We start from the raw sequence: 14,187 nt of genomic DNA on the forward strand, positions 1-14,187 counted from the left end.
GGGAGTAGAACATAAGTCAGGCAAAAGGAAAAGGTTAATGTAGAAAATATGGGTCAATTTTAAGTGAAGGCCTTTTCCAGAGTCCTCAGGGTCTCAAACTTGGGCGAAGATTTATGTTTTATCTAGACAACAACCTGAAGCAGGCTTCAAGAAAAGTCTGAAAGTCCTGAAGTAGCTTAACTAGAGCTGAGGCTAGAACCACATAGAACTGAGCATTTATGAAGAAACGTGAAAAATGGCTGCGCACCAACTCCTTCCATCCAACTTGGTTGAACTTTAAAGATTCTGCCTGCAAGAATAAGAGTGACTTTTAACAGAAAGGTGTGCCAGACTTCTAGGATTATTTCCAAGGAGACTCCAGGCTGCCATTGCTGCCAAAGGTGCTTTAACAAAGAAGGATTGTAGAGGTCTCTGCAGTGCTGAACTGCTGAACTGCTTGACCTTCACATTGCTGCTGATATTTTCTGATGTATTTACAAAACCTTTTTATTCTTGTAAATCTACACCTAACACACCTGAATAGCAAACTACAACAGGATCAATCTGAAACACACACACACACACACACACACACACACACACACACACACACACACACACACACACACACACACACACACGTTTCCATGAAATAAATTAAAGATTTGTTGAAATTTCTTGTTAAATGTCAGGAAACAATAAGCGTGGTTCTTTGTTCTTTACAGGCAAGGCCACATTACCTTAGCATTGTTTGAAGCCTTTGTAGTTGGAAAACTTGGGCAGCCTCACTTTTGCATCATTATGTCAAAAGTTTAGAGAATTCTTAAGGAACTCTGTCGCTGAGTTTGAAGGAAAGCAATCACGCATCATGCAACTGGAGAGACAACAGAACACACCAACAGAAAGTAAACTTAACTTTAACACAATGGCTACTTAACATGCTCCAATTTTGACTCTGTTCTCACTTTATTATACCTTTGCTTTGTTGTGCAGATAAAATTGAAACACCAATTTGAAACCTTGTGCAGAAACAAATTTCTGTTTGCCTAAATGTTCTTTGGTTCAGTTGTTCACTTCGTTTTAACGTGAAAACGACCCTGGTAATTCCCTCTCAGGATGTCTCTTTCTCCATTTTTCCTTCCTCTCCTGTTAAAATGAGTCTAATGGTTCACAGTCCTGGTGGTATAATCCCCTCATTTTCCATTCATCACACAGCCCTCGGGCTTGATGGAGATTGTTTTAAAGGTGGCTTTGGTCTGTGTAATAACATGTGACATTCCCCTTTTTTGTATTAAACAAAATCAATTCTAACATCAGTGCAAAAGCTTCCACTTAGTATAACCAATTGTAAATTTTCTCTGAGATTTTTGTCACAATGAGGTTTGAATTATTCTGCTCACTCGCTTGTTACTTAGTCTTCCATGGTGGAGCACTGAATCAAACAAATCTCCTCGGGGGATGTGCTTCACTAACAGGAAGTGGAACAAGCAACAGGCACGCATGTTTATGTATGTGGGCCACAAACACACACACACACATACACCCACACGCAAACACAGAGTGGGCTCAGGGAGGGAGAGAAGGAAATAGAGAGACTGATTGCAGGGGTTAAAGTTTTCCGGTGCTGTGCTGGTTTCTGTCATATAGCCATTTTAGATTCACAAAGCCCATTGTAACAAAAACAATAACGATTCAGCGTAGGTTTTTGTTTTGGATGAGGTGTATCCTGTAACATTCAGCCTGGCAACTCAACATTTCACAGTAAATAATGGTGTGAGAGTAAGAGCATTCATTACCCAGCCAAGCAGCACACTCTCTACTCCGAGGTGCAGCATGTGTAACCTCCTGCACAGTCGAGCAGGATTTAGGAATGAAAGGTAAGTTAATGAGTTCGGCTGGAGACAAAATTGCATTTGAAAAAGGTGCGAGAAACAAATAGAGACGGGTTTCTTAATAGCGTTTGTCTCTGTACTGTGAAAAAGTTGGTGTATAGAATTAGTGGGAAGAAAGCGATTTTTTTATGGGGGTCTGAATTCTTCGCTCTGGGTTGCTGTGTGTGTGCACAAAGTCACATAACAAATCTCCTTGTGCGCTGCTGCTTTAGTATCAATTACTGATACCATAAGTGCTGTATTTTTGAAATTGTGTTTTTGATCCTTGCGTGAACACCTCAGTGAGAGTAATTTCCATCACTCTGTCTGTGTGATGTTTCAAAGGTTTGTACCATCGTTTTTCCCATCCAGAGTGACAAAGGATGAGATAAGAAAAATAGGATTTCAAGAAAGGATAAATGTTGTCAATTGTCTCTTAAAAAAGGGCAGGATGTGAACATCATACAACATCCTCTGCTGACGAGAAGACATGGGTACAGCTTCAGTTTTTCATCAAAAGAAAAAAAATAGCTTACATGGCCTTGTTTAACCTTTACTTACATTTTTGAAGTCGTGGACCTCGAGAATCTCCTCACTCCCATTTCCCATCTTAAAGATTTCGACGCGGTGAACTGGGTCTATCTCCATTGTACTGTCTGTCTCCACGCCATCCACCACAGCTTTGTACTCGTGGTCATACACCTGCAACGACACAAACAACCACACGCCCCTCTGATCAATGCACGAGCGATGCTTTCGCCATTCTTTACATCATTGTTATGCGCTCAATAATATAGATCAGGGAAAACATCAAAAATGAAGCAATTTTCTGAATTTTTCAGCCGTCTTTAAAGGCTTAACAGTGCTTTACAATTTAACAATGCTGCGCTGCCAACATCTCAGAGTTTTTTCAATTATTCAAGCAGGTCTGGTGTTGTTCTCATTGACAGCTGTTTTACTGAAAGGAAAAAACAATTGACTCAATGGTGGCACCGAATGCAGGATTATGAATTGGAATTTCATTTTCGGGTGCCAAAACCAGAAAAAACACAACAGCCGCAGAATAATTGTCACAAAATGGTGAGAAGTGTGAATGAGATTGACACATATTTACAGGCTATTGAGCGCCGGTTTATAGAATATTCAACCGTTAAATAAACATATGTTTTCATATGTCACCCGCATCTGAACGGAGATCAAAATGATCCATAATTACAAAAAACCAACAGATGAATACAAAAGACCTGCAGAAAACATGTGACGCGACTACAACATCAGACTGAATAATGAGGTCGAATGACAAACCAGCTCCCATAAGAAAGGATAAGAACCGAAAAAAATATGAGTTTTAAATACTTGAAGCTGCAGTAAGCTGGCTCAGTATCAGAGGGGGTTAAAAGTCAAGGGTTGGAAGGTAACACAGCTTTTCCAAACATCCCAGTTTTATTTCGGAGGATTACATCATTTAACTTGACACACAGAAACAAAAAAAGATTTCACAGAAACCAAAAACTACCAGGGTCAAGCTTATTAGCTCCCCTGATGCTAACAGTCAGTTGTTTATCCTTTTTGCTGGATAACAACCTTTAGTCATTTGTTGTACCTTTCAACATGTCTAACACATCTCTGAACTTCCTTCAATTTTGATGGTCCTCTGGCACGGACGTTGGATGCTCAATCCAGTCAGTAACATTCATTTTGAACTTCTGGATGTCGTCCTTCACCAGGAGTGACGTATATTTTGGCCCATTGTCGTCACAGAAGACAAAGCGACGACCCAGACCCAGTTTTGCTACTGGATGCTTGAGGTTTTCTTTCAAAGTCTTCACGTATCCTTCTCTCTTTGTGATTCCTTCCATCTTCATGAGATTCCCAGTTCCAGACCCAGCCCACAGCATAATACCACCACCACCGTGTTTCACTATAGGGTTGTACACACAAAAATGAGCTCAAGTTTCATGTCATCTAACCAAAGGACACGATTACAGAATGCATAATTTTAACAGACAGACAGACACTATCTCTACTTTCAAGATTAGGCTTCAAACGTTCCTTCTTGCTAAAGCATATAGTTAGGGCTGGACCAGGTGACCCTGAATCCTCCCTTAGTTATGCTGCAATAGACGTAGGCTGCCGGGGGATTCCCATGATGCACTGAGTTTTTCCTTTCCAGTCACCTTTCTCACTCACTATGTGTTAACAGACCTCTCTGCATTGAATCATATCTGTTATTAACCTCTGTCTCTCTTCCACAGCATGTCTTTATCCTGTCTTCCTTCTCTCACCCCAACCAATCACAGCAGATGGCCCCGCCCCTCCCTGAGCCTGGTTCTGCCGGAGGTTTCTTCCTGTTAAAAGGGAGTTTTTCCTTCCCACTGTCGCCAAAGTGCTTGCTCATAGGGGGTCATATGATTGTTGGGTTTTTCTCTGTATCTATGAAGCGCCTTGAGGCGACTTTTGTTGTGATTTGGCGCTATATAAATAAAATTGAATTGAATTGATTTGAATTAATTCATATTGTACTTCAGTCTTCTGCACAAGTGAAGGTTTTCTCGGTCTGCAACCTCACAGTCCATTCCTGTGCAGCGTTCTAGCAATTGTCTTCTTTGAGTCTAAGATTCCCAACTTAGACAAGTCATTCACTAATGTCTTGGAAGTTAATTTGGGGTCTTTAGACACATCTCTCACTAGCTGTTTTCCAGAATCTTTAAAATCTTTTGCTGCCTACTTCTGCCAGGCTTATCCTGTACTGTGTGGCCCTCTTTGAATTTCTTGATGATAGTTCTCACTTCAGTTCTTGACACTTGGAAACTCGGCAATAACTGTATATCCATCTCTTCTTCATGAGCATCAACAATTCTTTTTCTCAAGTCCAAAATGGCTTGTTGAAGTTTTTATACTTTTATAGTTTAAATTGATCGCTAACCATCGGTTTTAACTTGGTTTTACACACTTCGAGCATTGCAAAGTTAAAACACATCATTACACAGCAGTGTTTTTTTTTTTTTTGCTGTGGCTCAATAAAAGGATCAGTTTTTCAGAGGGCTAATAATACTGACCCTGGTAATTTATGATTTTTTATGAAAACAATCTGTTATTGTGTGCAAAGAGAAACAATTTATGCTTTCTAAAGAAAACTAGTATGTTTGCAAATGCTTTTTTGAAGATTCTTTACACTGAAAAAACAAAGCACTTCAGGAATTAGTGAAAAAAATAATTTTGTTCTTATCTGTATGTTGTAATTAATGTCAGGCTATGATTATGTGGCTATATGTTGGAAAATGCGTACTTATCTTTAATGCATGGCATTTATTTATACTATGAAGCACTTTTTAATTTAAAAGTGCGATAAAATTTAAATTGTTGTTGTTATGGATGCCAGACATCAAAAGAGAATGACTTGACTCCTCAAAGCTGATAGGAAGACAACACCCATCCATCAATCCATCCTGAGCTTATCCCACTTGCCATTGGGTTAGAGGTGAGGCTAACATACTGATACTGCTGCCTTCATTCTATAGGACGACAACAGTAACTCAAATAACCACGGTCAAAGTATGCAGAAGAGCATCTCTGAACACATGTCAAACCTTGAAGCAGATTACCTACAGCAGCAAAAGACCACACCAGGTGTCATTGTTGTCAGCTAAAAAATGGAAACAGAGGCTGCAATTTACACAGGCTCACCAAAACTGTACAACAAATGACTGGAACTACGTTGCCTGGTCTGCTGAGGTGACATTTAACATTTGGCTCTATTCTGTCTATCAGTGGGTCAGGCTGGCAGTGTAAGGATTTGGCGGATATTTTCTTGGCACCACAGCCTACCTGGAGTTGTTGCTGGCCATGTCCTTCTCTTTACGATCACACTGTACCTATCATAAGAAGTGTGCTTGCAGCAGAATAACACGCCATGCCACAAAGCCAAAAATAAAATCAAACTGCTCTCTTGAAGGTGACAATGACTTCACTGTACTTAAATGAGCTCCACAGTCCAAAAATCCCAATCCAATGGAGCACCTTTGCGATGATCTTTGTATCATGGGTGTGCAGCAGACGGCAGCAGTGCTACCAAGGTGTATCTAATAAACTGGCCGTGTGTGTGTGAGAGAGAGAAGGGGGGTGTTGGGTGGAGTAAAATGTGCTGTTTTGGCTGCCCGCTGTGCCTGAAAAAGAGGTCGATTAAAGTCAACCAAAATAGCAGGAAATGTGCAGCAACCAAAAAAAACGAACTAAAAGTGCCGAATGAAAACCGCAAGGCCAAAGAGAACTGCTTAAATGACTCCTTTTACATTACGCAGTCCCTGATAAGCCATTGTTAATATAAAAATATCCACTGTAGCAGAAAGCTATCACAGCTTCCCAGTTAGCTTCATTTGTTATCAGTTTTTAAAACAGTGGCTGCAATATTTTCCAGATATCTTGAAAAATAAACAAAAACAATATCTAACTGATTCAAAATGACAGCTTCTTAAACTTCAGTGGTAGCATGCACTCGAGCAATTAAAAATGTTTATGTTGACAAGCTGTAAGGTTAAATAAAAAAATGTATCGACAGAAGTTTGTCTGAAGTAAGCACGATAAAGAGATTTAAAATCTCCCTTACAGTTAGGACTCTCGCTTCATTGTTGCCTTAAAGCGCCGTTGTTTATCACAACTGCTTGCTTATATACTGTTCTTGGACACGCATGGATAGCTCTTAAAATTCCCTGCCTGAAAAATGATTCATGCCCACCAGCTGAAAATATGCTATTAATATTTATGCGAGGGTTGTGTTATGATGAGAAATATATTGCTGAGTTCATCTTCATCTGTCTCAGTGGCAAATCAGAGCCTCGCCAATGAGACGCATGATTAATGAATACACTCAGATGGGAGTCCATCAGGATTTATATCCCCCATCAGAACCATCTGAGTGTCCTCTAACGCTCTAACAAAATTAGCTTTCACTTTAAGCTCTTTCACATGTTCATTTTTTAACATGTTTTCCATCTGCTTACTTATACACAGCTTCCAGGATATTCAAATATGCTGCGTTACATGTAGGCACGACTTTTCTTTTTTGGAGGAAGAACAGAGCAATAATGATCAAATGGGATATAATTCTTAATAGATGATCACTGTTAGACTGGCATAGCCTATAAATCACCATTAATACGGGTCACAGTAGCCTTGGCGCTAAAGAGAAGTAGAACTTCTAATTGTCAGGAGAAGCCAAATTAAGATGGGCTTGAGATTTAAGTGTCAATTGAGCAGTTATGGATAAAATTGGGGCTATTAAACAGTCTGAAAGTCCATGTGGTGAATTAAAGTTCTATTTGAGCATTTCTTTTATATTAACATAAAGGTGGAATGGGGGAATAGATTCTCGAGGCTTATTGATTTATACTAAAACAGTGAATTACATTTTCAGCAGGCTATCTCTTTTGATGAAAATCCAGCAGTGAGAATCTCCCCACCGCACCAGGTTGAAATAGATAATAATGTATTACAACAGTTTGACTTCGGCTGGCTCAATAGCCAAAGCTGCTGCTGTGCACAATAATTGGCATTCTGAAAATAGAAATGAATTGCCCCTGTATGGCCTTCTTTGATACTTATAGATGCTCCAGTACATTGGGAAACTTGTAGTGTGATACATGGTGCAATAAGGGGAAAACTGTGGAGCACAACATAATATTTCACCTCAGCGTACCAACGGTGATCTTTATAATTAGTGCTTCAGATCACTCTCATTATTTTAGTTTCAAAAAATAAAAATAAAAAAGCAAAAGTGCATTAAAGAAAACTTATTCCTCATAATTTCTTGCTTCAATTCTGGACTAATATGAATTCATAGAAACTATTACTTAGCAACTCTCATAGAAAAAAAAAAAAGGCTGTGAAAGTTAATTAGCTTTTCATGTCAAACTGAACAGCCAGATAAAATGCCAGCACATAGGAAAAGCTCCAATTTATGCTACACTCTCTGTGCAGGGACAGTGAAAGGCTACTGTGTGACTATTTTGGTCTCAAAGACATTTAATGCACTTGAAACACTTCGACAATTATACTAGTGTGACATTAAAGCTGCAGTGGGGACGATTTTTATTCAAAAGTACGCAAGGCACGTAGTTCGACTGAAAAAAAAAAAAGAGGCTAAGATGTCTTACTACATGAGCTAGAGACACTTGTCAAAGTTGACCATTTTTAGCAAACGGTTATATTGTTACAATTAGCTGAAATGGATCTGCTCTGAAGGAAATATCACAGAAAATGAGCAACAACAAAGATGTACAATAAATGAAAAGGAGCAAAAATATAAGAAGAACATCGAGGACGTGCACGAGGAGAGAAACAGCGAGCCGTCTCATAGCGCTTGTGCTGTACACCTGCATGAAAATGATACATTATTATAAATACATTGTTACTGCTTTCTGTGAGTGAGACAGCGATTCTGACGCATGAACGATCCAACTTAGGCACATCAGCTAATGCAAACGCCACTGCAGCGATCTGCCTGAACAACACTACGTCCCACTTTGCTTCATCCACATCGCATAAGCGTTCTCAGCTCAGTGCTGTCTGAGCTAACTCCATCTGACATGGTGTGGAAAACAACAATGAACCTTGGTTATTTTGTTTAACTGTTGGTTGCTTGAGATTAACCTTAAACTGAACACTATTTAACATTTCAGCCTGATGGGACAGCACAAGTTTTAAAGTTAGAACGTTGTTAACTTCATTTAATTTCATAAAGAAAATTGCTGGTTATAAGAACACCCAGCAGACACAAGACAACGTTAGCATTCAATATTGAATTTAAAATTGTTGACTGTTTAGCTCCACAACAGTACAGTATGCTAGGAGGCTAATTATCACAGGCTTCAATGTTAAAAAGCTCAATTTATATAGAAAAAAGAAACATATTTATAGCCTTCTAAAAATAGAGTTTTGGCTCTAAAGCTCAAACCCCATTTAGACAACTGTATGTCAGTTTAAAATGCATATATTCCAACTGTTAAATCATTATTGGAGCTTTAACTTGGGGATATAGTTTGCTTAAATGAAGGGACGATGTCAACACAAATGACTAGCCATCACCTCAACAAATATGAGGCACTGAACTGTGCCTTGTTTCTGGTGTTGGTCCCTTTCAGTGCATATTAGTGAAATTATCTGACAAACAATATGCCCTGCAGAGGAATTAACTGTTTTAATGGACTGGCCAAAAAGTCTATGTATTCTGCCAAGACTGCATGCAAGGGGCGATGGTTATTGTTTGGCACCGGAAAGTTTCAAAGGATATTTAAGAAACAGGTCTTGAGGCTGGAGTATGTGCACAAAAAAGGTGGCATTTATTAAGAAAAATCTTAATGAAACAAAAGGCCCCTGGGGAATTCAACCAAACAAACTGAAACTACAATAAAACAAAACAAAACACAGCCTCGGAGCAAGCTGCCACCTCCTCTCTCTGCTGCTATTCGATCCTTTACTAATGCCTTTCCAGCCGCACCTGCATGAACCCCATCACTTCCACCTGTAACGGAAAGACATGATCAAAAGATGGCTATATTTATAATATATATAACTCTATACATCCATATATTCACAGAATGCCAGTGACTAAAAGAAACCTCTTCCATGGTCTCCGTTACTGCTCCTGTGCCTCAATTAACTACTCAGACCTCAATCATGCAAAGCTGTCTTCACTGCCTCTGATTAACAGCTGATTCCCAGAAAAACACAGGTGAAGAGTAAAAACAATCATCAAAAAATTGAACTCAGTCTAATTAACAGACCGATTCACCTACCAAAATAAACAACAGAAACTCATCATGTAATCAATAACCCCAACCCCTGCTGATAATGTTTGGGAACTGGGTATTGTCAACAGGAGAAAGGAACACTGCTTTCATAAGGAACTCTAACTACAAGGTATTGGTTTCCTTACACTTTTCTAATCAAGCTAAATAATTACACAGCACTCCACCCTTTCTTTCACATATGCTAAATTTGGCTAAACAGCAACAACAACAACAACAACAACAACAACAACAACAACAACAACAACAACAAAACAAGATATCAGTGGACAAAAATTAGTTTTTGAAAGCTCTTCTTTGGATTTGGATTGATATTAGATCGAGCTCTAACAATAAACTTTATCAAAAAGGAAAGTTTTAAACATAATCTTAAAAGTAGAGATGGTGTCTGTCTCCTGAATCCAAACTGGGGGCTCTTTCCACAGGAGAGGGGCCTGAAAGCTAAAGTCTCTGCCTCTCATTCTACTTTTAACCATCCGTGGAACCACAAGTAAGCCTGCAGTTTGAGAGTGAACTGGTCTATTGGGGTGACAAGACTATGAGGTCTTTAAAATAAGGTAGGCCCTGATTATTCAGGATCTGATATTGAGTGGAAGGATTGAGTGGTATGTTTTTTCTATCCAGGAATACTGCAGTGGCAGTGTGTTAGGAATCCAACTGAAAAATGAAGTCAGTGCCACTCGTCGTGCTCGTAATTCCATCAATTCTGACAAGATCCCCAACACGACTGGCTGAAAGCGACCTCACACCATGACAGAGCATCGACCATGTGTTTCTGCTCCCCTGACCTCCTCAGGGATGGAAATTGATAAGAATTCAGCAATTAAATTCCATTATGGATATCACTCATTGATTTGATTCCTTATCGATTCTCTTATGGGTTCTCACTGACTTTGCTTTGAGAGCCACCACCATCTCTAAGCAGCACAAAGAAAGAAAACTTAATTGCATTCTGTGTGGTCAAACGTTTGTGCATGTTGGAGGTATTTTCCCCTCTTTGTCCTGATCAGTGTTTCAGTCTTACTCACAAAAGTAATTATTGCACAGGTTACACAGAACACTTTTCTTAAAAGTAATGTTGTTGCTTAATTCCTCCCAGAAAAAAGTAATTTGTTATACTATTCATTACAATATTTTCATGTTAATGACCTGAAATGCATTGTTCTATAATTACCATTAAACATAAACCTGAAGCTACAGCCCCTGACACCAGCTGTTGAAGTTCAGGGTCTGTCTGACTGTTGGGCTGGGGGGCTCAACATTCACTCAGCTTTAACCTCACTCTGGGTTCTTGGGTAGTTTAGCGTTAGCATGCTGTTTGGGTTTGGATTCATCACTCCATAAAACGTATAGCCACTGATTTTCAGTCCAGTTCTACCAATTTGGCCTTTCCAACCTGTTTCCAGTGAGACCTTATCTGATGAGGCTTCAGCAAACCGTTGCTGGATCAACTACAGAGCCAGATGCATCTCTCAGGTCACGTGGCAGGATTTTGCTGATGAACATGACTTTCACATAGTATTGATGGGCTTTTATGCCTTCCACTGTTTCTATTTTCCTTCATTTTTTCAGTTTTCACAAAAAATTTTAAGGACACACTGGACACCATGCTGAGTTTTGAGCTAAAAGCTGTTTGAAAATCACCTTGTTGGTACAAAAATACTGTAATACGTATGTCTATTGCCTGTAAAGCTGTTATTTTTGGCATTTTTCATTGATTCAACTAAGAAATTGGAACAAATTATATGTTTTTGCAGCAAGCTGTTAGCAAGTGTCTAAAGATAAAATTTAAAATTGGTTGTCTGTTACATGCAGATACAACACTGGTTTTTTATGCTTGAATGATTCATAGGTCAGTGTGAACAGTGGCTTAACAAACAAACAAACAAACAAAACAAAAAACATACCTCTGGAAATGGTCAGGTAGAAGGACTGAACAGAATATGTGAAAGAAAAAACCCCAAAGAAAAACTTGAAAAAGACCCGGGAACAATTGCTCATGACAAAATGCAAGAAAGTCTGTCTCCCTGGAAACAAAATATATAAAGAAATGAGGGGTGGTGCAAGACTTTTGCACAGCAGCGTCTGTCTCTATGTGTATGTGGCTGTGTATTTACATCTATCCCCAGAAAGTATATTTCTCCTTACCCTGTTATGTTATGACCACTATTTAAAAAAAATCTGTCTTTCTTAATGAAGCAGTTTTTTTTCTTTGAAACACACAGAGCTCTCTGAAATCCTATTTCATGAGATCTGGGATTTGACATTTTCAAATATAAAAGAGTTTCCTGTCATCATGTGAAGTTTCCTTCTGTGGCTGTAAGCAACAACCTCTAATCTGAAGTTCAGTCTCAAATCCCTGTTGTCTCACCAGCGTTACAACTTCTAAGAGAACACTAAAGTGCAAAAACAACTCGCAGAGTTACTTTATAAGAGCGCGGAGCAGAGACAACAATACGATGACGTCTTTGGATGTTATTTTTCAAAACTGAGACGTGCATTTGAACCCTTAAAGGTTACACGGCAAACAACCCAATGGTACTATAGTGAAATACACATTGATTGCAAAAGGAGTATTACTGCAAACCAAACCTTGTTATTTATCTGAAAAGCAGCCCTCCACTATGCATGACATCCCTCCAAACCAGCTGGTCTTTTCTCACTTCACAAGATGCCTTACACTCTTGTACAGTAAGCGATAAAGAATTCAGATCTCCACAGCAAGAAAAACATTCAAGCTCAGGAGCATGAGGCGATCTGTGAGGAAGCCTTCACAGACAATACCTTGTTTATTTCCTCTGTTCAAGGTTTCTGTCTGAAGTGGTTCTTAACAGCCTCCACCAAGATGGTTTCAAACACAGACTCACAGTGAAAGGAGTGAATGAGAAGCGGCAGGCACAGCCAGACCTGCAGGTTGTTTGTGTGAATGGGTTCTTGTGTGTCACCCGAGGACATTAAGCAAAGGTCACGTAGATGTTGTTACAGGTGAGTGGGCTGCAGTTGTTTCTGTGTGTGCGTGCGTGTGCGTGAGTGTGCATGCGTGCGTGGGAAGAGAGAGCATAAGCATATGTGCACCTATGGAGGAGGCAGCCGTGGGAATGAGGAAGATGAGATGATGACAATATGTCCTCTCAGTTGTCCTTGAGGGTTAGAAGATAGGGGCTCCAGTCAGGCGGAACTGGATGCCTGTCACTCATGGCGGGGTGGTGATGTTGGTGGGTGGTGAGGGACGGGGAGGGAAAGGTGGCTCGGGGGCTGCACAGTGCACTGGGTCTCCTGGGAGCCATAGGCTGCCTAGTGATAGATCGAAGTGGGCAGCAGCTTAGACACTCACACCAGCGAACACCGTGTCCTTTTGGTTCTGGACCTTATAAAGTCCTTGCTGGTTTTAAAGCACCAGCAGACTGCTGGCTTAAAATTCAGTTTGACAAGGACTGCAATTCGTGGAATTGTGTTTTATATAATATGCATTCAGACATGTGCTTTCTTTGAGCTCAACTGGGTCCATGTGATAGTAATATATTCATGTGCTGAGAAATGCAATGTTGTCCTTTTGTGGTTTCTATTAAATGCTAAAAATGTCAAAAATTAAAATAATGTAAATGTTACTTGACAATATTTGGTTATTCTGACAAAATTTGAAATGCACATATAAAACATACATGAACCACTACAGTTTAATCGGTTGCTTTAGTTTATTAAATGCACTTGGTTAAAGCAAGACTGCAAATGTCTCTGCTTTTAAAACCCAGAGCTTATCTTTATATTTTTACATGCTGTAGAGCCATTTTTGGGAGCATTTCAAGTTGCTATACATCAATACAACGTACGTTATAGCCCAAATTTTAATAATATGTATGCATTAAGTCCATAATAACTACATAAATTGCAAAAAAGTGCAATAAACTACAATTTGTTTTTTTAACATATATTTCTAGTTAGAGAAATTCAAGAGGCTTATCCCTCAAAACTGTACATACAAAAAAGTTGCACAAAATAGTTTCCAACAACAGGAAATTTATTTTGAGTGTCTTCATAGTTTTATTTTTGAGATACCAATTTTTATATACTGCAGGAAAAACGAAAATAAATATTATAATGCAAATTTGCAAAAGAACAGCATGTGCATCAAAATAAACTATTTCCAGCAGTGCAATTTGAGTTCCAAGCAAATGATACAGAAAAGCATCAAGTCAAACATGACTTTTAAAAACACCAGCATACGCTTATAAGGCCATGAAGGTAAAAAAATGTGAAAATGACGTCTCTTCCGGTTTCGGGCAGGTAATGGTGGACATGCGATAGTTCGCGCTGACGTCTATTCCAACGTAGGACGTGTTACAAACAGCTGATCGGATCAGCAAAGCCTTTTTCTGGAATATTATATTTTTGTTGCTGCAAAGCTATATGTGGAAGGAAACCGTGACCTAGGACAAGCTGAATACATAAGATGTAAGTACAACTCCACAGTTTTATATGCAAAAAAGATTATTGCGCTAGCTTACGTGGTTCCAGTTCTACAGAGATTTAAA

The 14,187-nt window shown here is 39.2% G+C and overlaps 1 protein-coding gene across 1 annotated transcript in view; it reads right to left on the reverse strand.

Moving 5' to 3' along the window:
* Positions 1-14,187, reverse strand: part of tnmd (tenomodulin) — a 64,813-nt gene that overhangs the window by 17,537 nt on the left and 33,089 nt on the right. Inside the window, exon 3 of the mRNA XM_040015427.1 lies at positions 2,412-2,552. Coding sequence (XP_039871361.1) covers positions 2,412-2,552 — 141 coding nt within the window. The remainder of the gene's footprint in view (positions 1-2,411; positions 2,553-14,187) is intronic.

This window comes from Simochromis diagramma, unplaced genomic scaffold (assembly GCF_900408965.1).
Source record: "Simochromis diagramma unplaced genomic scaffold, fSimDia1.1 OVJJ01000685.1, whole genome shotgun sequence".
Lineage (NCBI taxonomy): Eukaryota > Metazoa > Chordata > Actinopteri > Cichliformes > Cichlidae > Simochromis > Simochromis diagramma.